Source organism: Ziziphus jujuba, chromosome 1, assembly GCF_031755915.1.
Source record: "Ziziphus jujuba cultivar Dongzao chromosome 1, ASM3175591v1".
NCBI lineage: Eukaryota > Viridiplantae > Streptophyta > Magnoliopsida > Rosales > Rhamnaceae > Ziziphus > Ziziphus jujuba.
Window position 1 is genome coordinate 40,779,077 of NC_083379.1, and position 14,420 is coordinate 40,793,496.

At 35.3% G+C, this 14,420-nt stretch overlaps 2 protein-coding genes across 4 annotated transcripts; both read right to left on the reverse strand.

Moving 5' to 3' along the window:
• Positions 1-2,196: 2,196 nt before the first annotated feature.
• Positions 2,197-7,342, reverse strand: LOC107434232 (protein ENDOSPERM DEFECTIVE 1). Of its 2 annotated transcripts, XM_048469338.2 has the most exons (7): positions 5,828-7,342; positions 5,193-5,312; positions 4,814-4,930; positions 4,632-4,721; positions 4,115-4,222; positions 3,912-4,021; positions 2,197-2,602 (listed from the first exon to the last, which is right to left on the reverse strand). In XM_048469338.2, the coding sequence occupies exons 1-6, from the start codon at positions 7,100-7,102 to the stop codon at positions 3,959-3,961; spliced, it is 1,773 nt and encodes a 590-aa protein (XP_048325295.1). In that variant the 5' UTR covers positions 7,103-7,342; the 3' UTR covers positions 2,197-2,602; positions 3,912-3,958. The 2 variants fall into 2 exon arrangements, with proteins under 2 accessions (XP_048325295.1, XP_015901167.2); XM_016045681.4 differs by lacking the exon at positions 2,197-2,602 and having other exon boundaries at positions 3,718-4,021.
• An 894-nt stretch (positions 7,343-8,236) lies between these two features.
• Positions 8,237-14,363, reverse strand: LOC107434368 (sodium/hydrogen exchanger 6). 2 transcript variants are annotated; one of them, XR_001582895.4, is made up of 23 exons: positions 13,916-14,363; positions 13,717-13,768; positions 13,567-13,626; positions 13,407-13,431; positions 13,193-13,278; positions 12,934-13,045; positions 12,492-12,554; positions 12,375-12,394; positions 12,174-12,268; positions 12,053-12,081; positions 11,917-11,948; positions 11,768-11,815; positions 11,610-11,670; positions 11,426-11,523; positions 11,248-11,323; positions 11,137-11,156; positions 10,868-10,965; positions 10,673-10,782; positions 9,837-9,920; positions 9,114-9,217; positions 8,936-9,018; positions 8,581-8,685; positions 8,237-8,496 (listed from the first exon to the last, which is right to left on the reverse strand). XR_001582895.4 is itself a non-coding variant. In XM_016045837.4 (22 exons), the coding sequence occupies exons 1-22, from the start codon at positions 14,133-14,135 to the stop codon at positions 8,636-8,638; spliced, it is 1,626 nt and encodes a 541-aa protein (XP_015901323.1). In that variant the 5' UTR covers positions 14,136-14,363; the 3' UTR covers positions 8,237-8,635. The 2 variants fall into 2 exon arrangements, 1 of the variants encoding a protein (XP_015901323.1); XM_016045837.4 differs by having other exon boundaries at positions 8,237-8,685.
• Positions 14,364-14,420: the final 57 nt, after the last annotated feature.

Below are 14,420 nucleotides of genomic sequence, written 5' to 3' on the forward strand. Positions count from 1 at the left end.
ACAGAATTTAGAAGAGTAACTACAGAATCAATATGACCCACTGAGTAAGATTGAATCTGAACTGCAACCGAAGATTTCCATAACAAAACTAGCCCACCTCCTAAACCAACACGATCAACACCAAAACAACCTCCTATATTCACTTTCAAACGTAAGCGTTCCAACTGTCTACATAGTAATCTCGTCTCCATTAAAAAGACAATGTCGAGATTCTTAGACTTTAGCATTTTAACAAATGCTCTGAATGTCCGAGGGTTCCCGATACCCCAGACATTCCAAATTAATATTTTCATGGCTCGTGGTGCGGCTAAACCTGCCCCACCACAATTGAAGTAACATCATCTTTATGAGAGTCAGTTGAGTATTTGATCTTTTTTACTAACATTGGAAGTTTTTAGTTTTGGGATACGAGACCGCTTATGGGCATAATGATTTGAATGTGAAGAAATACCACCAGCCTGTTTTTTATCACTCAGAAGTGTGTTCTGTAACATGACATTAGTATTTGAGTATGTAGACAAAGTTCTAGCCAGTCTTAGCCATAGTTAGGCCATCATGGTCCAGTGGGTCTAAAGCATCCTCATCCATTAAACTCACGTATTCTTGATTAGCAATAAATTTATTCTCATGTGGGATCGTAACTGCACTAGCCTCCTTGTCCGCTTGCAACTGCTCATCCGACTCTAACTGTTCACTAGAAGCCGTAACCATTTTTGCAGTCGTCTGAAGGCCAACTTTTGACATAGAATTGTCTGCCGCCGAGATCAGAGCTAGCCGCTCACTATTCATTGATGAAGATCTTGTAGGAGAAGACATAGCCTTTCGGCTTTGATTTTCCTTCACTTCAAAACCACCACGAGAAACTCCTTTTGTTTGATGTCGTGCAACTAGTTTTGAATTAATCTGATGTGTAGATGCTCGCAGCCAAGCCCCATATTGGTTTGCCTTGCCTGCCACTCCAGAGGCGCAATCTTTTTGTGAATGTCCAAGCATACCACATGTAAAACAAAATTCAAGGAGTCGTTCATATTGAAATTCTACCCAGAAACTGTCAGCCCCGTCAAAACGTATTAACATTCCCCTTCGTAGGGGTTTTTGAATGTCAATGTTAACCCGAACCCGAACTCTCATATATTTTCCCCAACAGTGGCCTTCCTCATCCGAATCAACTGATAACAAATCCCCCAACTGGGACCCAATTGCCATGCCAACTGTTTTTGTCATACACAGCAAAGGAACGTTATGCAATTGTATCCAAAAAACAGCATGACAAATCACTACATTTCGTGGTAGAACAGCCCCAGAAATTTCTTCGAGAAGCACCAAATATCTTTCAAAGTGCCAGGGAGCCCCATTCAGAACCCGTTGCTTCTCATTAAAGGAGGAGAAACGACAAAGAAAAGTGTTATCAATTAACTCACGAAACAAAATAGCACATGAATTTCCCCATAGAGTCTGCATCATATCCATAAATGCCCACTTATTTGTAGTGTGATTTGGTATATACTTGTACTAAGAGACAAAATGGTAGAATCTCATTCCCTTCCTGTCGATCACTCGGTAGAATATCTAAAGCATCCCTTTCCTCCAATGTCAATTTTAAATGGTGATGAAACATATTTGTAACCTCATCCATAGTTAAAAGTAATACAAAAAAACCTTCTATGGAAAACCAAGAAGACAAAAACCTCATGCAGAAGGCATGAGAAAAAAAACTCTCCAAAACGAAGAGACTCGACTTTTTTGGGGGGACTTTGAAATGATGAAGAAAGATGGGTTTTTTATACATATACTTAAAAAGTGATAAAACCTACCTACACAAATAGATTTAGGAAGTGTTAAGGATTAATTGTGTTGATATATAGATTTAAAGTGCCTAAAGCAATCAGGGATCTATAATTCAATCTATTTAGATTACTCTAATTAAAATATTTTCTTTTTTAAAATAATATATTTTTATTTATTTATTTTTTATTGCTAAAATTCTAATTATAAATCTCAAAGATATAAAGCCATCAATTCGCTACACAATATACAATAATATTGTACGTGTATATTTTTAAAATCATTTATTTTGCAATGCAAAAACAACTTTACAGAGTTTCATAAATATTTAAAATATCTATAATGTATTTTTTTTTTTTTTTTTTTTTTTAGTTTTTAGTATCTAAAGTTAAATTTTATTTTTTGTCTTCATGTTTCTAATCATTTCAAACTAGTTGCTATCTTGGTGATGCCACAAGAACACCGTCGTCACTAAATCACCAACTATTATTGCCTTGACTATTATGTTAGCCGAATTTAAACAACTTAGAGATGAACTTGATTTTTAGCTGATTATATAACTCAACTAATTGAATTCGGCTCAATTTTCAATCAGGTTTCACAGATCACATACCATATATCAAGTTTCACAAGTCACAATTCACAAATCAAAATCGAACATATTCCACTTAGCATAAATTCATCACTTATTTCCCTATGTGCATAAGAAATATAAAATAAAAAATTAAAGAAAAAAAAAATCAAACAGAGACCGAAGTTGCTTCCTGTAAGCTGTGAGCCGTGGAATCAAGAGGAATGCAAGAGAGAGATTGCAGTGCTGCAAAAAAATAAAATAAAAATTAAAACCTAGACGGAAGACCAGAGACATATAAGATGAGGAACAAAGTGATAAAGATAATCCTAATCTAGGGGCTTACAACAGGAAAAACAGCGCGAGATCGGTGAGAAGAGAGAGGGAGAGAGAGCCAAGGTGGAGGGAGGGCAAAGAGAATTGTCATTAGCTTAGAGCTAGATGGCTTGCCCACAATGCTATTTGTTAAAATTCTGACAATGAAGCATTAAAAAAAAAAAAAAAAAAAAAAAAAAAAAACCGGAAATAGAGAGAGATTTTGATAAAATTTATCAAAAATGAAAAATATTCAATAAGAATATTAATTGAAATTTAAAAATTATAAAGTTGCATAGAGATTTTTCTCAGCAATACAACTAGCATTTCTCTTATTATGTTCTCCATGGAAAATTTAATAGCCTCTTCAAACTTAAGCATCGAAGAATCTTCCTCTTTGGCCGGAATCCCAGAAACCTTCTTCCTATTTTACAAATTTTTAATGTTGTTTTGTCCTTCAATTGTAAAAAAAAAAAAAAAAAAAAAAAAAAAAAAAAAAAATTGCATAATTATTCTTAATGTTGATTTTTACATCAACAAATTTTTATAGCACCCAATATGAAAAAAAATTTAGTGCCTCTCAAATTTGTAATCCTCCACCCTCTATTATATTAATGGGATCCATTCATGTGGGTTCTTAAAGGGAGAAAAATAGCATTTAAAATTTTTTCCGCCCAATATGCGCGCGCCACGTGCACCATATCAATCATTTTTAATTTTGAGGCTATTATATATTTTATTTGCATGTATTAGATTTTTTTTTTTAATAAAAAGGTTATTATTAAACGCTGCTATTTGTTTAAAATGCTAATAAAAAAAATGTTTATTTTTTTGTTAAAAAAACTAATTTTGGGGATTTTTTTTGGGTGAAATAATTTTTTGAAACTCATTCATAAGCATAAGATATTGAAATTTTATTTATTTATTTACTTATTTTGGATAGGGATATTGAGAACTTGATGAAATTAAGAATTTAATAGTTGATGAGGGAACCAAACAGAGTAATTAACAGTCAATAACCAAAAAAAAAAAAATTAAAACCGATATTAACAAGAGGACAAAAAAGGATATTAATTGCCTAACGAGAAGTGGAAAAAAGAAAATATAATAATTGAATGGCCATCAACTATTATTCCCCACCCCCCTTCTCTTCTTCCCAATCAACAAAGTAGAAAAAAAATTTCAAAAAAAAAAAAAAAAAAAAAAAAAAAAAAAAAAGGTTGTGAAAGACAACGTTTACTTTTTGAATCTGCGTATGTACACTCCATATGAAATTGTGATGGTAAATTATTCGTTGCTACGTCTACAATGTAATTGGATTAAGTGACCCCTTAAGCTGCACTCTTCAACCTGAAAGAGAACGAATCTTAAAATTAGTTTAAAAAATCTATTGTAAAAAAGTGATCACAGCCTAAAAACTTACATAATTATAGGGAGACAAACCTGGGATGTATATGTTTTAGCTAAAAGATCTCCACATTCTTCGATAAAGGCCTTTTCTCCACCTACTATTCTTGCTACTTCTGTAATTAAGTTTTCCATTTCTTCACCCTGTATTTGATAACAACTTCATTATCATTCAAAGCCCAAAAGACAAACAGATGTCTGGAAGTGGAAAATAGCCAAAAACCCAATATGGTGAGAACATATTTTTGGTGAAATTGCATGTAACAAAAGCATCATCATTTGCGTTAAACGTCCTTCTAGAAATGATTTTGAAACGCCTAAAATCACTTTTAAAATGATAAAATAAAAACGCTTCCTATACTGTTTTGGCAAAAATATATATATATATATATATATATTAAAGTGCTTTTCAGTAATTTTGTTTTGGAAATAACGTCCTAGAGGAGAAGAAGTGATTCCTATGGAATCATTCTTAAACGGGCTCTAATAATTTTGCAAACCCACAATAAGTGAGAGAGAGAATACTAGTTGATGATGGCAAGGAAAAATGTACCTTGGGTATGTAGTGTTGAACATGGCCAACTATCATCTCCATCACCTTTGCTGCTGAGTTCAGTGCCTCCTCTACCTCTTTTATATCAACCTACAAATATGTATACCATGGTTAGTGTTATCACATAGCGTAAATTGTCATTTGAGAACCGTAAATTAATTGGGTAACAAACAAAAACAAACCTTAACATTCCCGCTGATTGGAATTTGAAGAGAGGCATTAGACAAAGCTTGAACTGTTTCAGCCAGAGAGATTGAATAATCCCCTTCAAAAGCAGACCACTTGTCCAAGTATGGAATCTGTAACAATGTCCACAATGATATTCGAGTTCAAACACAACTAAAGATGTTTTGTAAAGCAGATGGAAGGACAAGTGTTAGCGTTTTAGTCATAGGAGTGAGACACCATTTAAATACCATATGGTCAATGACTTGCACTTACATGAAAGTATAGGTTATGCATAATTGAAATTGTTAATGACGCCTAAAGAAGATAACATACTATAAAAAGTCACCAATTCCAAAGCATAAAAAAGCAATCATCAACAGCTGGAAGCCTTACTTGAGCCTCAAGAATGGCTGATAGAGTCTTTGTTCTTTGCAAAATCCCAAGTTCTATCCGTTTCCTTACCACAGAATCATATAGCTCTGATATCTTTACCCCAAGAGAACAAAGTTTTTTCTACAAGGTAAAAGGAGAAAACAGAAATCAATTTGATTTTATTAAGATTCAAGAGTAAATTAATGAACAAAAGAAAACACATTCCTTCAATCAAAAGTTTCTCAACAAGGAAGAGGGAATTTCTACGAAGTTCTCTGACACATTTTGAGTGTGCATTTTCTTTACCATAATCTAAGCCTCATAAAGTTTAAGCAAAGCGCTCATAAGGATGAGTATGAGAATTCGGAATGACAAGACTACAAATGATGCTATTTAACCCATATTTTTAATAAAATTAACCAGTTCAACACATAATCAAGCTCGATCTCTTTTCGCCCTTCTGTTTGGAATAAAGTAATAACTTTCATAATTACAACAGTATAGAGTATTCGTTTAGCTTATCCTACACCCCATCATACTTTGAACATCACATTTTCCAGTAAAATAATAAATTTAGATACAGAAAATACTTCGTAATGCCGAAAGTATAATTTGGTGGAAATAAACAAAAAGAACAAAGCGGGACAGTTACTGACCTCTGTTTCTCTCTGCTGAGCTTGCATTGAAACCTGTGCTCTGGCATTAGCATATCTCCATTGTATATAGCGGTTGTGAAACAATCTCAAGGAATGCACATCTTCCTGATGGCTAGAAACTTTCTTAGCCTTCCTTGTATCTGTCCCCATCTTCGCACCTGCACATGGAGGGACTGGAGGCAGACATATACCCCCCATCTTGGCAGAGTTTGCTTGTTGCTTCATGACAGCAGATGTCAATTTTTCACTTCCGTCTATTGATTGAAACGGCGAGGTATCGGAACTCGATGGCGACGAAGACGGCAAATTCAGAGAACGAGAGCAAGTGGCATTACCATTACCACCAGCTCTATTGAGAGTTTTGTCAGACCGATATCTACTGGGAACGACAATCACCATATTTGCCTCAGGCATGGAAGAAGTTCGAAAATCCGAGAGGGACCGAGAAGTGCAGCCTACTAGATCAGATACCTGGTTCTCCTGGGGTCCATCATCTTGGGTAGTGGAAGAAGTGGGATGGTTGCTGGTGGTCGGTTGAGAAGGCAACGACGTGACGCTCGACTGCAAGAGCTTAGCAGCCGCTGAGTTCGTCATGTTGGTAGAAGTACGCTGCTGCATCAGCCTGAATCTCGACGACGAAGACGTCATCGTTGTCCTATCCATACTAGCAGTAACCATGGGTGTGTCGGGCCTTGAAGGCGTTGCGAAATTGTTAGCACCTCCTCTTCCCGGGCAGGTTGTTTTCAATGAATTCTGCTGGTGGGTTTGTTGTCTTCCAACTCCATTCTCTTTCAAAAGCTTAGCAGAACGCTGTTTCCTAAGGGTGAGGGTGGACTGGATCTGCTCCAAGTGAAAAGGGGTTTCCGAGGACTGAATCGGAAGAGGAGGGTGGTCGGTGCCGGAAGGCCTACTGTTCTCGTCGGAGGAGGGTAAGTTTTCCATGTCGAGCTGTCTTCGTCGCCTTTGCAAGGAAGTGGAACGCTGCTGCTGCCTGGATTGATTTTCCAAAAGATTTGGGGATTGAACTGAGACAGTGTGGTGTTGTTTGGGAATTGGGGATTTGGAAGGCAAGAGATGGGGAAGATCAGAAGAAGAAGAAGAAGAAGAGATCAGCGGAGACATGAATCTGGAGCTGACCTCTCTGACTCTGGGTCTTCGATGTTGGGTTGGTGGCGGCGGAGGAGGTGGTGGTGCAGAAATTGATGTTGACGATGGTGCCGAACCAGCATCAACCGCAGTTGGGGACGCACAGACTTCAACCACCAATTCACCCATATTTTTTTTATTCCGATCAGAGATGAGAAGCAAATGGGAATTTCTGAAATTGGGCAATTTTCCTTTTTTTTTCTTTTCTTTTTCTGGGTAAAAAGAAAATCAGTGGGTTATGGGTATAATGAGGTTGGTTGGTTCTGAGGTCTACTCCTTCGGATTCTTTTGCCAATCCAAAGGAGAATGATTGTGCTGCTACAAGGAAAACCCAAAAGAGAGCGAGAAAACGAAGGATATGGCCTACTGCAAAAAAAAAAAGAAAAAACAAAAAAAGAAAAAAAAAAAGAAAAGAAACGGAGCAACTAGCCGTTGGAGGAGAGAGGTATCAATAACGGTTGTATTTTTCAAAAGCAGAGAAAGGAGCTGCGTGTCACTGGTTTACCGTGCCAACACTCATTAAACAATTATAACTATTCATTCATTACTAAATCAATGGTAAATTATTTACCCCCAAAAAAAAAAATAAAAATTCAACGGTAAGTTGAAACAAATATAATAATAATTATTATTACAAGTATTTCTAAAATTTTCCCTTTTTTTTTTTCTCATTTATCGCTGAAAATTTTATATTATTATATAACATGTCGTTTAACCAAATAAACCGATTTAACAAAAGAATTGGATCGTGTTAAGAATGGATGGCAACATTATAATAATTTCTTTTCGTTGTTTTTCGGTATACACATAAGTGATGGGTTATGTTACATTGACCTGGGAAGAAATTAAATTAAAAACTTCGCTAATTTATTTTATATATTAACGTCCTTGCTGAAATAATGTCCATGTTACAATTAAAACACTTCAAACGTGTTCATTCCAACGAAGAGGAAAAAATTAACTCTTTAAGAACTTCTAATTTATTTCCCTGTAAGAGCATTTTATAGAATTTAAAAACAGAGCAATTTGACATACTGCCATATTTCGATCCCATTAAACAATTTATTCGCACCGCACAACTAATAACCGAGATAGTTAATAGAGCAATTTACTCGTCTAAAAACCACCCTGATTTCTCTGTTGGGTAGCAGATTAAATAGCTTAAAAAGAGGTCGATCATGGCGATGAAAACACAGAATTAATAGATTTCTCCTCTCCCAAAGGAAAGACGCCGAATATGCCAGATATTCAAATGCAAGAAAAGAAAGAAAACCTGAAAAAGTAATAAATTTTGCAAATTTTGGTAAAGTAGGTACAACCCATTATTTACAAATTCTATTTGAACGGATCAGGCGTGTTTATAATCGATATGATTGGAAAACTTGAGAATATATGCCGGACGGTGCTGCAGACCAAAATATTCTCCAATCCAATCATCCTCCTCTGTTGGTCATATTAATATTCCTATATAAGCTGAAAAACAATATCATGTATGTTGTTGTGCCACCACCTACCAGCTATTCCTGCGGCATCATCAAGTCCGTAGGTTATATGTATATACAAGTCCACTCTCTCCCATCATTTGCGTTTCTCAACTAAATATCAACCTGAAAGAACACTTGCAACTGACAAGAGTGTTGAAGAGTGGAGTCACAGTAGATGCTATCCACGACCATGGAAACTCCCCCTTCTAGTAATTGGTATCTGCACCTCTGTTGAAATGAAAAATAATAAATAATAACTATAATTACCTAAAACGGGCTATGCATACAGCAGAAATCTCAGACAAGGGAACTGAAATTTATATCAGTGGGCTTTGATGCAAGCTTGTGGATTTGATGCACCTCCTGTCTAAGATATGCATCCTAAAAGACTATTTACATGGGAAATAAAAGAAATTATTTCCATTTGATGGCAGAATAACTTGGAAGTAGACTAAAGATTCATGTCAAGTTTGTTTACCATTCTCATCATCTTCATCTCCATTTTGACTTGTAAAGAATGGAGTAAGGTAGTTCCGATCTAATGCTGTAAAAGATGCAGCGCTGCAAGAGGCAGAAGTATACAAGCTTAGAAAATGAACTAGTATGAAAGCCAGGTTCTATAATGATGACACTGTTCACCTATATCCAGAAATTACCTTTTGTGGAACTCTTTAAGTTTCATCTTTATCCTGCTCCCTGACGATGATTCCTCATCATCATCATAAGAAGGAGCAATATAACGATTGTTCACTTCAAAACTCTGGAGGGAAAAGTCAAAGAAAAAGAAAAATCCATGTCAGAACAATAAGCTTTTACTGAGTAACAAGATCATTGTGAAACTAGCAACAGGATCCTGCATCGACTATGTGAAATCTAACATTGTGACAGTGAATAAAAAATGAACGACAATGATAAATCTACAATCGACAAATATAGAAATAAACATATTGGTTGCCAATCAAAGACCAAGGCACATGCAGCTAGGGCTGTAGCCAAACCAGAAGACAAACAAATTCTCCCCTCCCCTCCTTTATTTTAGTCTGCAAATCAACATGCAAAGTCCTCAAAGCCTAAAGCACTTCAAATTATCCTCCAGCAACCCAAGGACATCAATGAAATATGACAGTGTACCTCTTCAAGAAGAAAAACTGCAAGCATTTTGTATTTGTAGGTTTCATAAAACCCAGCTTACCAACTAGACAACGTCAGCAGCTTACATAATCATTCCTAAACATGCATTTAGTTTTTAGATGACAAGTGTAAATCATGATAATAAGTCTTGCATTCATGTACAATAAATATATAGTAATATTTTCTGGTCAAGAAATGCAAAGATATAGTAATTAAGAAGTACAGCTGCATCTTTTTGCAATACTTACTTCACCTACTGGACCAACATGGCCATCACCTACAACTTCTAAAGCTTCAAGCATTGTACCTGTTGAACCTCCAATCAGTAATACCTGAGACAATGGTAGATCACTCAATGCAAATCACACAGATACCATGTTCCATATTCTGCATTTAAAATTATTTAAATACACTCAAGTGGAGAAGGTATTACATAAGAAATACTGTGCATAAATTCCTCATAGGGTGTGTTTCTTATTTTGGTGACTTGACATTACATTGATGATTGAATAATTTATTGATAATTGATAGAAGAGTCACATGGCCTAATATAGTAGAAAAAGAAGGATATTTGATGCATAATTGAGAAGCAAAATGTGCTAATTCATATACAAAAGAAAAAAGGTGAATCGGTGATTCCAAACTTCCAATCAAGTTGAAGGTGTTACAAGGACAGCTGTTTTTAGCAAACCAATGAATCAATCTAATCATGTAATGGTATTAGAAAGCTGAATGGCAAAGAAAGATTCACAAATCAAACTGTCATTAGCCTAATTTTTTACTATGTAGGATTCTCTAGGTTACATGAACCTGTATAAGGCAGTAGGACGATCTACAACCCGTGAGAATGTTGAAGAAATTAATAATTAACCTACCACACACCACTTGTATAATAATTTAAAGGAATAACAGGGAAAGAAGAATTATCTGTCGCAATTCAAAAGTTTTGAACTCAGATACGAATCATAAACCGAGGATGAGGTATGTAATCTATCTTCACCAGACATTAAATTTATGTTTTAATGTTTAATGTTTTAAATAAGTGATGGTTAAAGTAAGAATTAAGGTCAATTAATTTGCCCACCGTCAGAACGACTATTGCAGTAGTAGCAGTGAATATAGTCTGGCCATGCCCATCCGGAAGATCATGAACTGATTGAAGAGCAAGCGCAAAAGCCATAGCCCCTCGAAGTCCTACTCATGCCAACAAATCATTATAAGGCAGTAGACAATTTAAAAAAAAAAAATTCAAAAAATCAGCAATTTATTCTCTTCTTACCACTGTACCAAAGTGCTTTCAGATGTTTTAACGGTATTTGTCTATTTGCAGGTCGAACCAAATTAACCAAATACCCACATGAAAAGACATTTGCTGCCCTACAACAAACGATTGCAAAACATTGTCAACAAATATGGAAAGTTACAATAATTTCATTCATATTGAGAGGAAATAATTACTAGGAAAAATGTATTAGGAAGGTAAGAATGATAATAATATAATTGTGAGAAATTCATTATTGAAGACTCATTAAATACAACAGTCCTTACCTTGCAACTATAATAAATATCTAGGGCAACACGCAAGTTAAGGAACAACACAAAGTCTCTTTTCACAGAAAATAATTATAACTATACTCATAGACGGATAAGGAAGGATACAATTGAGAAAAAAATGAATCCAACATGTGACCAGCTATGTTGTTCCATGGCAATATCAAAGCCCATGTATATAAATCTGCAAAACAGAGAAATATTTCAAGACAAAATATAGAGGTCTTATGTGCTCAGAAAATTCAATCATTTGTTATACGATAATGACAAAGGAGAACTCCCTTACACAAATGTCTCAGCTAGTGATGATAACAAGTGGAAAAAGGCAGATGCAAACTGCTGAGAACTTTCTGACAAATTTGAAAATGTGTAGTGCTTCATGACCTAGAAAAATAAAATTGATACTTTCAGAACAAAGATACCAACATATAATAAGTAATTAACCCTGAAAGCTATAAACTTCCACTTACAATTCCTGTGAATAATATTGACACTATACCCGAGAGGCCAAGGCCTTCAGCAAGCATGTACCTGATGATAAAATAATTTTACATTAAATCATAGACCATAAATCAGAAACCAATCTCACAGAAAGTTGAAAAAAAAAAATATCAAGGAGATTACTTACGAGAAATATGGAAAAAGAACAAAAAGACAACACTCCAAGTTCTGAAGACTGAACAGCAGGGAAAACAAAATATATTATGGTCATAAATGTACTGATATATCATGATCAACAAAAATTTGGAAGCAAAAGAAATGTTATCTCATACTTACTTGTCAATATCTAATCCTGCATACTTAAAAAGGTTCTAGGAATTAAGGTTTAACAAAATATTATGTGTGTGTGTGTGTGTAAACTTTACTAGAAGAAAAATGCCTGCAGCTTAAAAACTATTGATTAAAAGGATATTAAAGCAGAGATAAATCCAACTCCAACACCTGCAGAGAAAAATAGTATTTTGTGCATATTAGTAAAGTTTGAAAAAGAATATCACAGTAATAAAAATAGAACAATTAATATGAACTTAGACCTGCTGACATTGAACCCGCAAAGGTCTCCAGAAACCTGACAATCACCATGAAGAAATTTTGTCCTGATGCATGACTTCTTACCATGGACATTGTCCTGCACACCATAAAAGTTCTTAGAAATGAACTTCAAATTTCTTCCAACTGCTGGATGGAAGAAAGGACCCAAAAACAAAAAAACAAAACACAAAAAACTAACATACCTGTACAAGGAAATTGCCATCTACAAACATACAAAAACAATATCCAGCACAGTCAATTTTTAAACAACAGATAGATCAAGAACATGGAGTTTCAATAGCAGAGCAGTAAAAACTTACCGCATCATTCAACACAGACTCTCCGAACACCAAGGCATAAAGGTTCATATCTGTACCAAGTTCCTGCAATTAAGGACATCACAAGAATGCATAAAACAAGATGATGTGTTGCCACATTGTACAGCGAGGATGCGACAAACTTAGAAATTTTGCTACCTAAAATTGTTTATGGATAACTTTCTTCAAATCACACCTTAATTCATCTCTACTCAATCTTTTCTTCTAACTTTCACCTCAAATTTTATTACTGTTATCGTAAGATTAAACTGCTAAAGTGCATGCACAACATGATATGAACAGAGGTAACAAAATGCTTATGGGTTCGTTCGTATCGAGCCTTTTCCTTGGTTGTGAAATTTGGGGTTCAGAAAAAAGTGTACACCATAGTCATAGAATTACAAAAACACATATAAAGTGCATATAAAAGGAGCATTAAGGTCACCTGAAATATGGACAAAACAGTGACAGGATCAGTGGCCGAAATAAGAGAACCGAACATCAGACACTCCACAAATGGAAGCCTGTACATGAGGAAGACCAGACCACCAAGGTAGCTGCAACATGAAATAGTAAAAGAAAAAATTTTAAAAAAAAAAAACTTAGAGAGGAGGAAGAGAAACACTAACATAATTATTTTTTTAGACCAAAAAAAAAAAAAAAAAAACATAAAAAAAGATTTATTCTTAAATGAAGAGACTTACACCAAAATACCAGTGACAATTGAAGCTATAAAGGTGCCTAGGATAGCAAAGGTGACAATGGCTCCAAAGTTTGAGAAGAAGGGTTTCTAGGAAAATGGAAGCCATGAAGAGTAAACCACATCAGAAAAAGGGTGGCAACTTCAAGGTAATTGGAACAAAATGATTCATTTAATCTACAAGCAAAAAACCTAGACAGAGTTATGAAGAGACTTACAGGTGAAAGACTGAACCCCGACTGAGTAATCACAAAAAAGAGTCAAGGAAAACAAAATATATAGCGAGTGAGCTCAATTAACTTAGATTCTTACAAGTATGAAAAACAAAAAAATCAAAATAATAACAAATATTGGGGGAAAAATAAAGAATCAGGATATAATATGATGGGAGGTAAGAGGAAGAGGAAGAAAAATTCCTCGTGAAAATTGAACCACGCCCTGCATAAATTAACGGAAAAGAGGATTCAATAATGAAAGCCAGAATCAAACTTTTCGGGGGTTTTAGAATTAATTAATGACAAAGAGGACCTGATACTAGTTTCAGTATCTGAGATGTTAGCAAGTACACCAACAATTAAACCTGCCACAAAACTCGTACCGTAAAAAAATAAAAAATGAAAAAAATTAAACACAATTTCTACACCATTTTTTTTCCAATCTAATAAACAACAAAAAGAACAAACAGGTGGATGAGATTTGATTAATGATGATGGCGTTTTTGTCTGACCTATCAAAAGAGAAGCACTGGCTTCAGGAAGATAGTAGAATTTGTGACGGCGAAGGACATGACCTAGAACGAAAGAGAGAACAAGCATCATGATCTGAAGAAGGATTCCGACACCGGCGGCTTGCTGTTCCTTCCCCGGAGCCGGAGGAGGACTGACGCTGCCGTTTTGATTCGCCGGCGAAATCTGCATGGCGAGAAGTTGTCCATCCTCCATTCCCATTTTTTGGACTTTGGAGACAATGGACTCACGAAGAAACCAAAGAAGACCCCCTCCCCCCCAACGATTCGCCTTTTCTTTTTTCCCTCCTCAAGTCCTCGGCGACGATTTTTCGTTAGCCCCTTTTGTTTTTGTGTTTTTTTTTTTTTCAAATTTTTTAAATTTTATTTTGTCTTCTTATTCTTCCGAGTCTTCTTCTCCTCTCCAACTATTACCTTTTTCCTCTGCTTATTCACGCAACGCGAGCGCACCTAAAAAGAAAAATGTACATACTTTTCAAATATTCCA